The 15,390-nt window shown below is 53.6% G+C and overlaps 1 protein-coding gene across 5 annotated transcripts in view; it reads left to right on the top strand.

The window, feature by feature from the left end:
• LOC119969218 overlaps positions 1–15,390 on the top strand; it is a 102,983-nt gene that overhangs the window by 30,778 nt on the left and 56,815 nt on the right. For all 5 annotated transcript variants that reach the window (XM_038802531.1, XM_038802530.1, XM_038802534.1 and 2 more), the window contains exons 4-6: positions 5,934–6,023; positions 7,063–7,137; positions 8,922–9,026. In XM_038802531.1, the coding sequence (XP_038658459.1) occupies positions 5,934–6,023; positions 7,063–7,137; positions 8,922–9,026 (270 nt within the window). The remainder of the gene's footprint in view (positions 1–5,933; positions 6,024–7,062; positions 7,138–8,921; positions 9,027–15,390) is intronic.

The following is a 15,390-nucleotide window of genomic DNA, read 5'->3' on the forward strand; positions in this document are numbered from 1 at the left end:
CTAATAGATAACCTCAATGTCTGTAAAATTATGTATTGAAAATATGACAATAACAAATTAATCATGTACTAAACATTTGGTAAAAACAAGCTGTAATCTGTACTGGAGGCAAGCTCAAGTGACTGTAAGGGACAGCCCCTTAAAAAAATATATAAAGATAGGATGCTTTGGGCAAAACTTTGGCACACTCAGAGGTGTTTCTTTGGAATACCTAGCGGGCTGCCCAATAAAGAATATTCTAAGTACGAGCGTGTTCGAGACTGTTTCTTCCGGACTGATAGATAAGTGAATTAAAGAGACATTCACAAAAGGACATTAGTGAACCAGATAGCTTTTTACGACAATCAACAATAGTTTTGCGGTCACTGTTACCGAGACTAGCTTTCAATACCAGCTTTTATTAATTGAAGTGCCACCGGCTGCCCTGCTGGGATTTGAACCAGTGTCCCCAAAACGTTAGTCTAGGTCCCAGGCTACAAGTTCAGTGACATTGCCACTACTCCACTGCCTCCCTAAATGTGTCAAGGGTTTCCCTTGTATCCAACAAGCTCCTGATAGGATGTTCTTTCTCTTGTTCCATTATTTTTTTTTTGATAAACAATTTTAATGAGGTATTTTTTGGCATTGTAAACAATAGAATTACAGAACGTGAAAACATAAGGACAGTACAATAAACAAAGTATACAGTGCAATTACCCTAACCTGTCCTACCCAGATCTGCCTAATTGACCCCCTATACTACATTCCCCTAACCCCACGCCCCCCCTGCTGACGATTAATTCTCCGCAAAGAAGTCAATGAATGGTTGCCACCTCTGGGCGAACCCTAATAACGACCCTCTCAAGGCAAAACTTGATTTTCTCCAAGCCCAGGAAACTCGCCATGTCTGACAGCCAGGCTTCCGACTTCGGGGGCTTTGAGTCCCTCCAAGCTAGAAGTATCCGTCTCCGGGCAACCAGGGAAGCAAAAGCCACAACGTCGGCCTCTTTCTGCCCCTGGACTTCCGGGGCCACTGAGACCCCAAAAATCGCCGCCTCCGGACCCAGTGCCACCCTTATGTTCAGTACTTTAGACATGACTGCCTCGAACCCCTGCCAGTATCGCCTAAGTTTTGGACACGCCCAAAACATGTGGACATGGTCTGCCGGTCCTCCAAGACACTCTACACACCTGCCCTCTTCACCGAAGAATCTGCTCATCCGGGACACTGTCATGTGGGCCCGGTGGACAACCTTAAACTGAATCAGGCTGAACCTGGCACATGTTCCAGTCCCATTAACCCTGCTCAGCGCATCCTCCCACACGCCTTCCTCAATCTCCCCTCCCAACTCCTCCTCCCATTTATGCCTCAGCTCCTCGGTCTGCGTCTCCTCCATGAGCTCCTTGTAAATATCCGAGACACTTCTCTCCCCCACCCATCCTCTAGACACTACCCTATCTTGGATCCCCCTTAGTGGCAAGAGTGGAAAAGATGGCACCTGCCTGCGCAAAAAGTCCCGCACCTGAATATGCTGGAATTCATTCCCCCTCGTCAACCCAAACTTGTGCTCCAGCGCCCTCAAGCTAGGGAAGCTCCCTTCCAAGAACAAATCTCCCATCCGCTCAATCCCCGCCCTCCGCCATACCTGACACCCCCGTCCAACCTCCCCGGGACAAACCGGTGGTTGTCACATATTGGGGACCAGACCGATGCTCCTGTTGTCCTATGTGCCTCCTCCACTGTCCCCAGATCCGAAGGGCCGCCACCACTACAGGACCGGTGGAGAAGCGCGCTGGCGGGAACGGCAGGGGCGCCGTCACCAAGGCTCCCAGACTGGTACCCCTACATGAGGCTGCCTCCATCCACTCCCAATTCGACACCCCCACCACCACCCACTTCCTTATCATGGCTATGTTAGCCGCCCAATAATAGTTGCTGAAATTCAGCAGTGCAAGCCCCCCTTTCCCCCGGTTCTGCTCGAGCATCACCCTCTTCACTCGCGGGGACTTGCCCGCCCATACAAAGCCCAAAATGATCTTGCTTACCCTCTTAAAAAAGGAACATGGAATGAAAATGGGGAGACACTGGAACACGAATAAGAACCTCGGGAGGACCGTCATTTTAACTGTCTGTATTCTCCCAGCTAACGACAGCGGGAGCGCATCCCACCTCCGAAACTCCCCTCCCATTTGATCTACTAGCCGGGACAGGTTCAGCTTTTGTAGTCGACCCCATTCCCACGCCACTTGTATTCCCAGGTACCTGAAACTGTCCCTAACTAACCGGAACGGCAGCTCCCTCAGCCAGTCCCCTTGGCCCCTCTCCTGAACTACAAACATTTCACTTTTTGTGATATTCAATTTGTACCCCGAAAACCGGCCGAATTCCCCCAGGGTCGCCATGATTCCGTCCATCCCCGCCATCGGGTCCGAAACGTACAAAAGCAGGTCATCTGCATACAATGAAAACTCTATGCTCCATCCCCCTGAAGCCCTCTGAGCAATTGCCAGCGGCTCTATGGCTAGCGCAAACAGCAGTGGGGAGAGGGGGCACCCCTGTCTCGTCCCGCGGTGCAATCTGAAATAGTCGGACGTCGTCCTGTTTGTCCTCACACTCGCCTCCGGGTCCTGATATATCAGCCTGATCCAGTCGATGAAACCCACCGCAAATCCAAACCGTCCCAGCACCTCCCATAAGTATTCTCACTCTACCCGGTCAAACGCCTTTTCCGTGTCCATAGCCACCACTACCTCCACCTCCTTTCCCTCCGGGGGCATGATGATCACATTGAGCAATCTTCTTATATTCACCACCAGTTGCCTACCTTTAACGAACCCTGTTTGATCCTCCATAATAACACTCGGCACACAATCCTCAACCCTAGTGGCCAAGAGCTTTGCCAGCAGTTTAGCATCCACGTTAAGAAGGGAGATCGGCCTATAAGACCCACACAACTCCGGGTTCTTGTCCCGTTTTAAAATCAAGGAGATGGTAGCCTGCAACATTGTCTGGGGCAGTACCCCTCTGTCCCCTGCCTCATTAAAAACCTTGACCAGCAGCGGCCCCAATATCCCGGAGAACTTTTTACAAAATTCTACCGGGTACCCATCCGGCCCCAGTTCCTTACCTGACTGCATGGCCTTTAAGCCCTCATGGGCAGCACGGTAGCATGGTGGTTAGCATAAATGCTTCACAGCTCCAGGGTCCCAGGTTCGATTCCCGGCTGGGTCACTGTCTGTGCGGAGTCTGCACGTCCTCCCCGTGTGTGCGTGGGTTTCCTCCAGGTGCTCCGGTTTCCTCCCGCAGTCCAAAGATGTGCGGGTTAGGTGGATTGGCCATGTTAAATTGCCCGTAGTGTAAAAAGTAAGGTTAAGTGGGGGGGGGGGGGGGGGGTTGTTGGGTTACGGGTATAGGGTATACGGGTATAGGGTGGATACGTGGGTTTGAGTAGGGTGATCATTGCTCGGCACAACATTGAGGGCCGTAGGGCCTGTTCTGTGCTGTACTGTTCTATGTTCTATATCTCCTCAACTCTGATCGGGGAGCCCAGCCCTTTTATTAGCTCCCTGCCCACTTTTGGGAATGTCAGGCCATCTAAGAAGCGTCTCATCCCCTCCGGCCCCGCGGGGGGCTCTGAGCTATAAAGTTTGTAATAAAAGTCCTTGAAAGCTGTGTTCACACCCGCCGCATCCCCTACCAAGTTCCTGCCTGCATCCACCACTTTACCTATTGCCCTAGCCGCCTCCCTCTTTCTGAGCTGCAGAGCCAGCATCTAGCTGGCTTTCTCCCCATGTTCATATACTGCACCCCTCGCCTTTCTGAGCTGCTCCACTGCCTTACCCGTGGACACCACCCCAAACTCCGCCTGCAGCCTCCTCCGTTCCCTCAAGAGCTCCGCACTCTGGGTCCCTGCATACCTCCTGTCAATTTGCAGGATCTCCGCTAACAGTCGGTCCGTTTCTGCCCTGTCCGTCTTGTCCCTGTGAGCCTGGATTGAAATCAGCTCCCCTCTCACCACTGTCTTGAGCGCCTCCCACACCACCGCTGCTGAGACTTCCCCCATATCATTGACCTGCAGGTAGTTTTGTATACACTTCCTCACCCTCTCGCACACCCCTTCATCCGCCAGCAGTTCCACATCCAGCCTCCAGCCAGCCTGGAAGCTCTCTTCACTCACCTGTAGCTCAACCCAATGCGGGGCATGGTCGGAAATGGTGATTGCCGAAACTGTGCATCCACCACCCCTGTCGGTATTTCCCTACTCAGTATTTTTTTAAAAAATCGATCCGGGCGGGTGTAGACCCTATGAACGTGCAAGAAGAAGGAGAACTCCTTCCCTATTGGTCTAGCAAACCTCCACGATTGGCACCCCCCATCTGCTCCATGAACTCCCTCAGCTCTTTTCCCATTGCTGACACTCTGCCAGTTCTTGAGCAGGACCGGTCCAGGCCTGGATCCATAACTGTATTGAAATCCCTTCCCATAACCAACTTGTTGGAATCAGGTCGGGTATCTTCCCCAGCACCCTCTTTATGAAATCCGCATCATCCCAGTTTGGCACATATATGTTGACCAAGACCACCTTCCTCCCTTCCAGCCGACCGCTCACCATAACATAGCGACCTCCCCCATCCGAAACAATATTCCCCACCTCAAACTGAACCCGCTTGTTCACCAGAATCGCGACCCCCCCCTGGTCTTAGCGTCTAGCCCTGAGTGGAATACATGACTAACCCAGCTCTTCCTCAACCTGATCTGGTCCGCTACTTTCAGGTGCGTCTCCTGCAACATTATCACGTCCGCCTTTAAAGCCCTAAGATGCGCGAACACATTAGCTCTCTTCATGGCCCATTTAGCCCTCTATTTCTCCCTGGGGAGAAAGCCAGCTAGATGCTGGCTCTGCAGCTCAGAAAGAGGGAGGCGGCTAGGGCAATAGGTAAATGGTTCCACGTAACCAGCCTGGTTGGGGGGCACCGCACCCCCCCCCCCCCCCCCCCCCCCCTTTTGCCGATCAGCCATCCCTTTTCCTGGGCCTGCCCCCAGCCCGTGCCCCGCGCCTCTGTAGCCCCGCCTCCTGGCAGCGCCCATCCCCGACCTCTTCTCCGCGTCTAACATCAAATCCCTCCATCGTCAGCAGAACAACCCTCCCCCCCCCTTAGCAACAACGCTCTGTAACCTAACCCCATCCCTAATCTGATTGTATACACACCCCCCACTACGCTCCCGCAGACTAGCTCACCCAGCTAGCCTAGTGGCCGCGGCTCCGGCACCAGCATGTCTCCCACCTATTGTTGCCTACCTGCCCCCCCCCCGCCCCTTGAAACCATCGCCCTCATCAGCCCGACGACCGCCCCCTTTAAGAAACAGATGCCAACCAAAGTCAGTATGAAGAAAAACAAAGCCGTCAATGGTGCACAGTTCCTTTTTAAGGGGGTCTGTAATGTAAATCGGGTAGAATTTTACTTCCCTCAGAGGAACCCCTAGGTAAGGGGTCCTGGAGCAACAAAAAGCTAATTTCTGCTAATCAATCCACCATCAATGATGGTCTTTCTTCCTGTGTGAAGGGAGCTCGGAACTGAATAATTTTCAACTCTTTTTTTTTAAAATAGTGATTGAATGCCTAAAATCACTGTAATAGGAAATAAGAACCCATCAATGGTGGCATCAACTTGGAGATTGAACTCTCTATGTTTTGGCTAATTAATCCTGATTTTAAACAAGTATCTAAGCTCCATACACTGCACCAATACACATTAATCATGACTCATAAATATCATCTATACAATTTAATCATTGCTGTATTTTTATGTTCATGAGTATGCTGCCTGCCTTCACTTTAATGCTGGAAAGAATAGCCTTTGGCTCGTCTAATGATGATGATCCAAAAAAATAGAATTTTAACTGATTCCTTTATCCCACTTCTAATCGGTTTGTATGTGGTAATTATCTACAGCCTCAGATGAGAACCAGAGACACAGGAGATTATGCAGACTATGAAGAAAACGGCGACTTTGTTTATGACTACAGTGCTGACTATGAATGTGTGAGTAATCCTAGTTTAACAGTCACTGTGGTTCTGTCTAGATATATTCTCCATCTCACTTAGTGCGTGCTCATAATACGTTCGTATTAAAAAAAAATATACATAACATTTGGGGCAGCACGGTAGCATTGTGGATAGCACAATCGCTTCACAGCTCCAGGGTCCCAGGTTCGATTCCGGCTGTCTGTGTGGAGTCTGCACATCCTCCCCGTGTGTGCGTGGGTTTCCTCCGGGTGCTCCGGTTTCCTCCCACAGTCCAAAGATGTGCAGGTTAGGTGGATTGGCCATGGTAAATTGCCCTTAGTGTCCAAAATTGCCCTTAGTGTTGGGTGGGGATAGAGTAGAGGTTTTAACCTTGGGTAGGGTGCTCTTTCCAGGAGCCGGTGCAGACTCGATGGGCCGAATGGCCTCCTTCTGTACTGTAAATTCTATGATCTATGATCTATAACCCTAAGTAAAAAGTAGAACATAATTGTGCACAGATTACTTTTAAATGTAGAATTTAAAAGATGTATTTGATTGATTTGGCTATTTCTTTTTAAGTTAAAAAAATTTGACTATCCATTTGGGGGAAAAAATGTCCCTGTTTCACATTCCTCTCTGATCTGAGAGCCCCCCCCCCCCCCCCCCCCCCCCCCCACCTCAGCACAAAGTGGGGTTTCCTACCACGAAAATCACTTTTCCTGGTATCTGGTGTTAAAGATGAGATCACGGCATTGGGATTAGTCACTCCGCCCAGTTACTACCTCTGACATGAAAGTCCAGCTCCTTGCCTCTATTTGTCACCTCGCTTATAACACAGTTGAGATCTGGAACTTGTGTGTCGTAATTGAAGAGTACAGTGCCCATCCCTGCTGCTCCGCACAGATTGTTATTTGGCATCCAACAAAATCTGGAAAATTGATGGAAAAGAATGAAGAATTTACATTTGTTCATCATGTCAAGCTCTCTGAAAATTAAATATACTCGGGACTTCGCAGCTCGAAACACTTACGGTTTGTGTAATTCCAGTGAACCAATCCATCTTCTTTCTACACAGGCCAGCGATATGTCAGAAAGTTCATATGTCACAGATCAGCAAAGGACTCTGGTGGAGGTTCTCAATTACTGCCAGGTAACAGCTAGCTCAGTGGCCATCTGAATTGGTTGTGCAGTTCTTAAATATTCTCGAAAATTGAAGCCTTCTCCCATCTCCAACACAAAAAATTAATCCAAAAGAATCAAAATCTACTCAAAAGAGTACAGGCTTGGATTTCTGTGGGCTTTCTCCCAATTATTTACAGAAGTTCTCAGAGAATTGTGACACTCTAGACAGTCAGGTGGTGGAATGTAGAATTGGAGACGAACATTTACACACTTCTTAACTTTTATTGACAAAGTTGCACATTACAAACATGCAGCTCCAAACCCAGCAAGCATATTTTCAGCCTGCTCCTATATATTGCAGCACAACTGAATCCCCAATTAATGCCCACCAGCTGAATACAATTAAATACCTAACAAATAAAAAATTAGCAAAACATTATAATCACTTTAGAATGTGTACAAGTTAAAACCTACTAGTGTAAACCAATTGGGCTGAATTTCTGTGCTGTAAATTCTATGTAATGGTTATGGGGTAGAAATCCATCTCCATGAAGGGGGCAGTGTGTTTGTATCAGATCTACTGGTCATTCTACACAGTGCCTGATATAATGGAATTAAATATAAGGTACTACATAACAGTCAATCTAATACAGCCCATTTTTTGCCTCTAATGTCTATTTTGGATTGCATTCCTCCCTTCTGTCTCAATATGCCCCAGTTTCCCTCACTAGCCAGCCTCTGGCCTCTTCTGCTGAGGGGGTTACTTGCCCATTAATACCAATTTCAGACTCTTTTGGGAAGAGGGCTGTGCACGCCCAAACTAATTAAACACAGGACATTTTCAGCCATCAGTTAGAGCAGACTTTCATTCCATTAGCCTGGACTGGATGTGAACCCAGATACCAATGATAAAAGGCCAGTGGCGAACTCACTGTAAATGCACCCTGTTCCGATATAACGTCACTGGGCTTCCAACTGGATCAAAGATATAGCCCTTGTGTTTTTCAAGATGTAAACCTATTTTCCCTACCATGATAGGGAATAAGACTCAACTACACTTTCATGCCAAGGAAAGATGTAATTCAGTGCTATGTTATGGTGCCGTCCTCTATCCTTGCACCTCAATTAATGCTCCCTGCCATTGGGATGAACAGTCATGGAATCATATAATGTTGCAGCATGGAACAGATCTCTACATTGTCATGTTTGCACTGGAGAATTTCTCCTCAGGCTATCTAGTCTATTCTTATTTTGTTGCATTTTCCAGGTACGCTGTAATATCCCCCCCCCCCAATCCTCCCCACTCCCAGTTTGAACTGTGCAACAGCCCACTATTGGAGCAGAGAAGCCACATTCTACTCATCCTCTGGGTGTAAGGAAATTTCAAGTCTTTCTTCAGTCTTGTTACTCCTTGTCCCCGGTAACACCTTCTGGGTCACCACTGCACATTTCCATTCCCTTTAAAACTTCATATCAGGACATCATCCCATTGGCAGATGAGGCACCTGCTGATTTTGTGAGGTTTAATTGAAGCTGCCACATCTTGTAAAGGTCCCAGTTCCTCCCGCAAAAAATAATCTATTCGATTGTTTATTTAATCTTCTAATAATTACCAAAGCAGGCTGTCCCGAAATACACTTTGTATGTTCTTCGGTTTGGTTTGTGTAGCTTTGTACACTTTTGATACAAGTGGTATCTGAACAGCTGCTGGTCCACTTCCTTTGCTTTCTGCATTTTATAACTAAAGAAAACATTGAGCACTTTCAGCCACTTGGAACCACTCTGATCTTGGTGTCTTCCTTTATCTGTCAGGTAATGTATGCTGCTATCCAGAGACTGGATAAGAAATTTGATGTCCTGCATCGTAGGGTCACCGAGATGCATCAGGGGAGAATGAAACCTATGTTTTTTAAACCAGTGAGTATTACTGTAATCTGGGCAACTGGATGAAAGTGAGGTGAAGTCATAGTCGGACTAGACTATATATTTGTGGGTCAGCTTGTGCTGGAAAGAGAATTGAATTGTTACAAAACTTGCTTCAAATCCTTTGATTTAACACTAAATAAATGTACAAGTTTCTAAGCGTGTAATAGTAATTTAGTATTTTTTTACCGTTGGGATGAGGCAAGGCCAGTATTTATTGCCCATCCGTAATTTCTTAATGAATTTATGGGATGTGGGCATCACCGGCTAGACCAGCATTTGTTCCTCATCCCTAGTTTCCCTTAGGAAGGTGGTGGTGAGCTGCCTTCTTGATCTGTTGTAATCCCTGAGGTGTAGGTACACCCAGAGTGCTGTCAGTGAGGGGGGGTGTGGGGGGGGGGGGGGTGGTTCCAGGATTTTGACCCAGCAACTGTGAAGGAATAGTGATAAATTTTCAAGTCAGAATATTGAGTGACAGCTGAAGGCTGTCTGAAAGGAGGGCTAAGCCTTGTTAGTTGTGATAGCACTCATGGGGCGGGATTCTCCGACCCCACGCAGGGTCGGAGAATCGGCGGGCAGCGGCGTTATTTCCACTCCCGCAGGGTTTTTAAATCTCCCACCGGCCAAAAACCGGCGTTGTGCAAATCCCGCCGGCAGCCTCTGAAAACAGCTGGCGCCGGCGGGATTTCATTATATTTTTAGAGTCCACAAATCTCCGGCCCGGATGGGCCGAAGTCCCGCCGACGTGGCCACGGGTCACGTCGGCGAAAATCACAGTTGCTTTAAAACGGCGTCAACCATTGATGATGGTTGACGCCGTTCAGTGTCGGGGGGTGGGTTGCGGCATGGGGGGGGGGGGGGGGGGTGGGTTGCGGCATGGGGGGGGGTGGGTTGCGGCATCGGGGGGGTGGGTTGCGGCCATCGGGGGGGTGGGTTGCGGCCATCGGGGGGGTGGGTTGCGGCATGGGGGGGGGTGGGTTGCGGCATGGGGGGGGTGGGTTGCGGCATCGGGGGGGTGGGTTGCGGCCATCGGGGGGGTGGGTTGCGGCCAGCGGGGGAGTGGGTTGCGGCCATCGGGGGGTTGCGGCCATCGGGGGGTTGCAGCCATCGGGGGGGGGGGGGTTGCGGCCATCGGGGGGTTGCGGCATCGGGGGGGGTGGGTTGCGGCCATCGGGAGGGGTGGGTTGCGGCCATCGGGGGGTTGCGGCCATCGGGGGGGGGTGGGTTGCGGCCATCGGGGGGGTGGGTTGCGGCCATCGGGGGGGGGTGGGTTGCGGCCATCGGGGGGTTGCGGCCATCGGGGGGGTGGGTTGCGGCCATCGGGGGGGGTGGGTTGCGGCCATCGGGGGGGGTGGGTTGCGGCCATCGGGGGGTTGCGGCCATCGGGGGGGTGGGTTGCGGCCATCGGGGGGTTGCGGCCATCGGGGGGTTGCGGCCATCGGGGGGTTGCGGCCATCGGGGGGCTGCGGCCATCGGGGGGTGGGTTGCGGCCATCGGGGGGTTGCGGCCATCGGGGGGGTGGGTTGCGGCCATCGGGGGGGTGGGTTGCGGCCATCGGGGGGTTGCGGCATCGGCGGGGTGGGTTGCGGCATCGGGGGGGGGGTTTGGGGGCAGCGGCGTGCAGAGAGGGGGGGCTACGGATTTTCTGGGCCAACGCACCGTCGCCCCCCCCCCTCTGTACGCCGCTTCCCCCTACCCCAACCACCCCCCCCCCCTCACCACCCCTACCCCGCTCCCCACCACCCCTACCCCCCTCCCCACCACCCCTACCCCCCTCCAACGCCGCCCCCCATCTCTCGCAATGCCGCAACCCCCCGCCCCCTTAACGCCGGGTGTCCCCCCCCCCCCCCTCAACGCCGGGTCCCCCCCCCTCAACGCCGGGTCCCCCCTCCCTCAACGCCGGGTCTCCCCCCCCCCCCTCAACGCCGGTACCCACACCCCGTCCCCCTCCCTCTGAAGGTCGATACCCACACCCCCCCCTCTCTCCTCCTCCCCCCTTCCTTCCTCCTCCCCCCCCTCCTTCCTCCCCCCCCCCTCCTTCCTCCCCCCCCTTCCTTCCTCCGTCCCCCCCCCTTCCTTCCTCCCCCCTTCCTTCCTCCGTTAGTGGGGGGGGGTGCGGCGTTAGTGGGGGGTGGGGGGGGTGCGGCGTTGGAGTGGGGTAGGGGTGGTGAAGGGTGTATGGGTGGTGAGGGGAGGGGAGGGGGTTGGGGTAGGGGCAGCTGCGTGCAGAGGGGGGGCGACGGTGCGTTGGCCCCGGGCATCAGTCGCCCCCATCTCTGCACGCCGCTGCCCCTACCCCAACCCCCTCCCCTCACCACCCCTACCCCCTTCACCACCCCTACCCCCCTCCAACGCCGCACCCCCCCCCCACTAACGGAGGAAGGAAGGGGGGGGGAGGAAGGAGGGGGGGAGGAAGGAGGGGGGGAGGAAGGAAGGGGGGGAGGAAGGAAGGGGGGGAGAGGAAGGAAGGGGGGAGGAAGAAAGGGGGGGAGGAGGAGAGGGGGGGAGGAGGAGAGAGGGGGGGGGGTGTGGGTACCGGCCTTCAGAGGGAGGGGGACGGGGTGTGGGTACCGGCGTTGAGGGGGGGGGGTGTGGGTACCGGCGTTGAGGGGGGGCGGGTGGGTACCGGCCTTCAGAGGGAGGGGGACGGGGTGTGGGTACCGGTGTTGAGGGGGGGGGGGGGTGTGGGTACCGGCCTTCAGAGGGAGGGGGAAGGGGTGTGGGTACGGCATTGGGGGGGGGGGGGGGGAGACCCGGCGTTGAGGGGGGAGGGGGGGGGACCCGGCGTTGAGGGGGAGGGGTTGCGGCGTTGCGAGAGATGGGGGGCGGCGTTGGAGGGGGGTTGGTGGGGAGGGAGGTAGGAGTGGTGGGGAGGGAGGTAGGGGTGGTGAGGGGGGGTTGGGGTAGGTGCGTTGGCCCCGGGCATCCGTCGCCCCCCCTCTCTGCCCGCCGTTGCCCCCAACCCCCCCCCCCCCCCCCCCCAAATGCCGGAACACCCCCCCCCCCAATGCCGGAACACCCCCCCCCCCCAAATGCCGGGTCTGTCCCCCCCCCCCCCAAATGCCGGGTCTGTCCCCCCCCCCCAAATGCCGGGTCTGTTCCCCCCCCCCCCCCAAATGCCGGGTCTGTCCCCCCCCCCCCCCAAATGCCGGGTCTGTCCCCCCACCCCCCAAATGCTGGGTCTGTCCCCCCCCAAATGCCGGGTCTGTCCCCCCCCCCCCCAAATGCCGGGTCTGTCCCCCCCCCCCCAAATGCCGGGTCTGTTCCCCCCCCCCCCCCCCCAAATGCCGGGTCTGTCCCCCCCCCCCCAAATGCCGGGTCTGTCCCTCTCCTCCTCCTCCTCCAAAAAACGCCGGGTCTCACCACTTCCGCAGCTGGTGAAACTGACGCGTATCGCGTCAGTCAGCTGCTGGCCCCTCCGGGAACGGAGATTGCCAGCTTAAAGAAGGCCCCGACGCCGGAGTGATTAACACCGATTTTTCTCGCCGGAAACCCGCGTTACGACGGGCAACGGAGAATCCCGCCCTAGGTTCCTGAACTTTCAAGTGCTTCCTCAAAAGAGCAGGTGACCTGTATGAGAGGTTGATTTGTGGACTGGATGTCCTGAACAGTGTGCCTGTACTCTAGGTGTGTCCCAGGGTGTACATCAGAAGGGGAGGCGGCCTACTTCCTTCTGTGGCCTTTGATGCCCTTGGCAGTTACCTTCAGGAGGATCTGGAGCAGTGGACTCCGGCCGACTTACCGGTGGTAAAGTGTCGCCAATTCACCTTGTTCTGCCCGCTGCCCTTTAGATGCGCCAGTATCAGGACCCGGGGGGGGGGGGGGGGGGGGGGGGGTGGATTCAGAAGGACTGGAGACTGGCTTACTCTCTTTTTTTTTAAAAAAATGTATTCTCCTCCTTTTTCACATTTTCTCCCAAATTTACACCCACCAACAATAAACAGTAATCAGTAAGAAATATGGCAATTCCCATATCAATAACAACGATCCCATCCTCCCACCAAACCCCAAACATTGGCCCGCATGTTCACACAAACAAATTACAAAAAGGAATCAGGGATCACCCATAGTCGCCATTAACACACACAGCCCCCTCCACCCACCCGCCCCAACTAATGTTCGATGTTATCCAGTTCTTGAAAGTGCATAATGAATAACGCCCATGAATTGTAGAACCCCTCCATCCTTCCCCTCAGTTCAAACTTAACCTTCTCAAGAGTCAAGATTTCCAACAGGTCCCCCCGTCATGCCAGGGCACAGGGTGGAGAGGTTGCTCTCCAGCCTATCAGGACCTGCCTTCGGGCGATCAACGAGACGAAGGCTACAACATCTGCCTCCGCACCCGTTTCCAACTCTGGCTGGTCCGACACCCCGAATATGGCCTCCCGGGGGCCTGGGTCCAGTTTCACGTGCACCACTTTAGAAATTACCCTAAAAACCTCCTTCCAGTAATCCTTTAGCTTTGAACAGGACCAAAACATATGAACGTGATTAGCGGGGACACCCCGCAATGTTCACACACATCTTCTACTCCTTCAAAGAATCGGCTCATCCTCGCCCTCGTGAGGTGTGCTCTGTCTACCACCTTCAGCTGTATCAGCCCCAACCTCGCGCACGAGGTGGAGGCATCCACTCTCCGGCGCACCTCACACCAGAACCCCTCCTCCATATCCTCTCCCAACTCTTGCTCTCACTTTGCTTTGATCCCTTCCAGTGGTGCCTTCTCCTCTTCCAAAACGGTTCCATGAATCGCCGCCACTACCCCCTTCTCCAGTCCCCCTGTCGTCTGTACCTCCTCCAGAAATGTGGAGGCCGGCTCCACCGGGAAGCTCTGTATCTCCTTTCTGGCAAAATCTCGAACCTGCATGTACCTAAACATTTCCCCCTGCTCCAGCCCATACTTCGCTTCCAGCTCCTTCAATCCTGCAAACCGACCCCAATCTTTTAGTGTCTTAATCACCTTCTCCCATTTCCGAACATTTCCATCCCACTTTCCTGGCTCAAATCTGTGGTTCCCCCAAATTGGTATTTTGGCTTGCTCTCCTTGATGGAGAGGCGGCACAGTGGTGCAGTGGTTATCAGTGCTGCCTCACGGCGCTGAGGACAGAGGTTTGATCCCAGCCCCGGGTCGCTGTCTGTGTGGAGTTTGCACATTCTCCCCATGTCTGCATGGATCTCACCCCCACATCCCAAAGTGGTGGATGTTAGGTGGATAGGCCACGCTAAGTTGTTGAAAAAAAATAATTGGGTACTCTAAATTCATTTAAAAAAATACTCTCCTTGGTGGAAGGCCTCGGGGCGGGTTCCAGACCTTCCTCCTCCCTGAAGGGCCCTGCGATTTCTCCATGGGACTGTGAGACAGTTGGGGTGAACTCCACAATCCTGAGTCATCTGATAATGCCAGTCCTGGAGGGCCCCCATTGCTGCACCATGGTGTGGAAGCCCTCAGCGATGGTCCTCTGTGAGTGGGTCAAACTCTTGGCAATGAGCATCTGCACCTGGGACATGTCCCTCAGTGAATGGGACGTGATGTAGAGGCCTTCAGCCATGGTGATCAAAACTGAGCCATGCCTTGGACTCTGCCACTCATGGCTCGGATGTCATGCTCCAAGTTTTCCACTGCAGTCGCCACTTTGCAGAGTTGGTCTGGATGCAATGCTGGCACCATCTCCTGCACCTGAAGTCTTTGGGACTCCTCTTGTTGGCCTTGCTGTTGCAGCAATGTTGCTGACACCCCCTCCTGATTCACGGCCCTGGTTTATCATCTCCAGCAGAACCTTGTCCAGAGGCATGGCATCTGGCTGGGACCCAGCTGAGCCCTGGGATCCAGCAGACCACCAACTGCTGTCTCACTTGGATATTCCTATTTCCACCTGATGTGCATCAGCAGCTGTGTGGTTGGGGTGGGTAGGGCAGGGCAGAGCGACTCAGGATGGCCCAGCCCCATCAGATGGTGATCGTGCAAGGCAATGGACATGGGTTCAGTGAAAGGGAAGGATAATTAACCGGGACATAACAACTCATTTGAGACAGAGCATCTGGATGAAGATGCAGTGGATCCTCACTTCTTTGGCACTGGCTAACCTTGCTGTCTGACACTGCTCTCTCCTTGGGCATCGCCACGATCTCCAGGGCTCCCTCCTCCTAGGTGGTGAGGACTCTCAATTCTGGAATTCCCCCCCCCCCCCCCGGTCTACTCCCTTTTTTAAATTATAGGCTATCTCCTCCTCTGGGGACAAAGGTGGCACTGTGGGCCGCACACTTAATGGGACAGGGAGTTTGTCACAGTTTGCATGTGTGGGCCCACACCTCGTCATTAAGGAGTTGTGATGGTGGGTGCCAGGGTGTTCTGAGGAAC

The sequence above is a fragment of the Scyliorhinus canicula genome, chromosome 7, assembly GCF_902713615.1.
Source record: "Scyliorhinus canicula chromosome 7, sScyCan1.1, whole genome shotgun sequence".
NCBI lineage: Eukaryota > Metazoa > Chordata > Chondrichthyes > Carcharhiniformes > Scyliorhinidae > Scyliorhinus > Scyliorhinus canicula.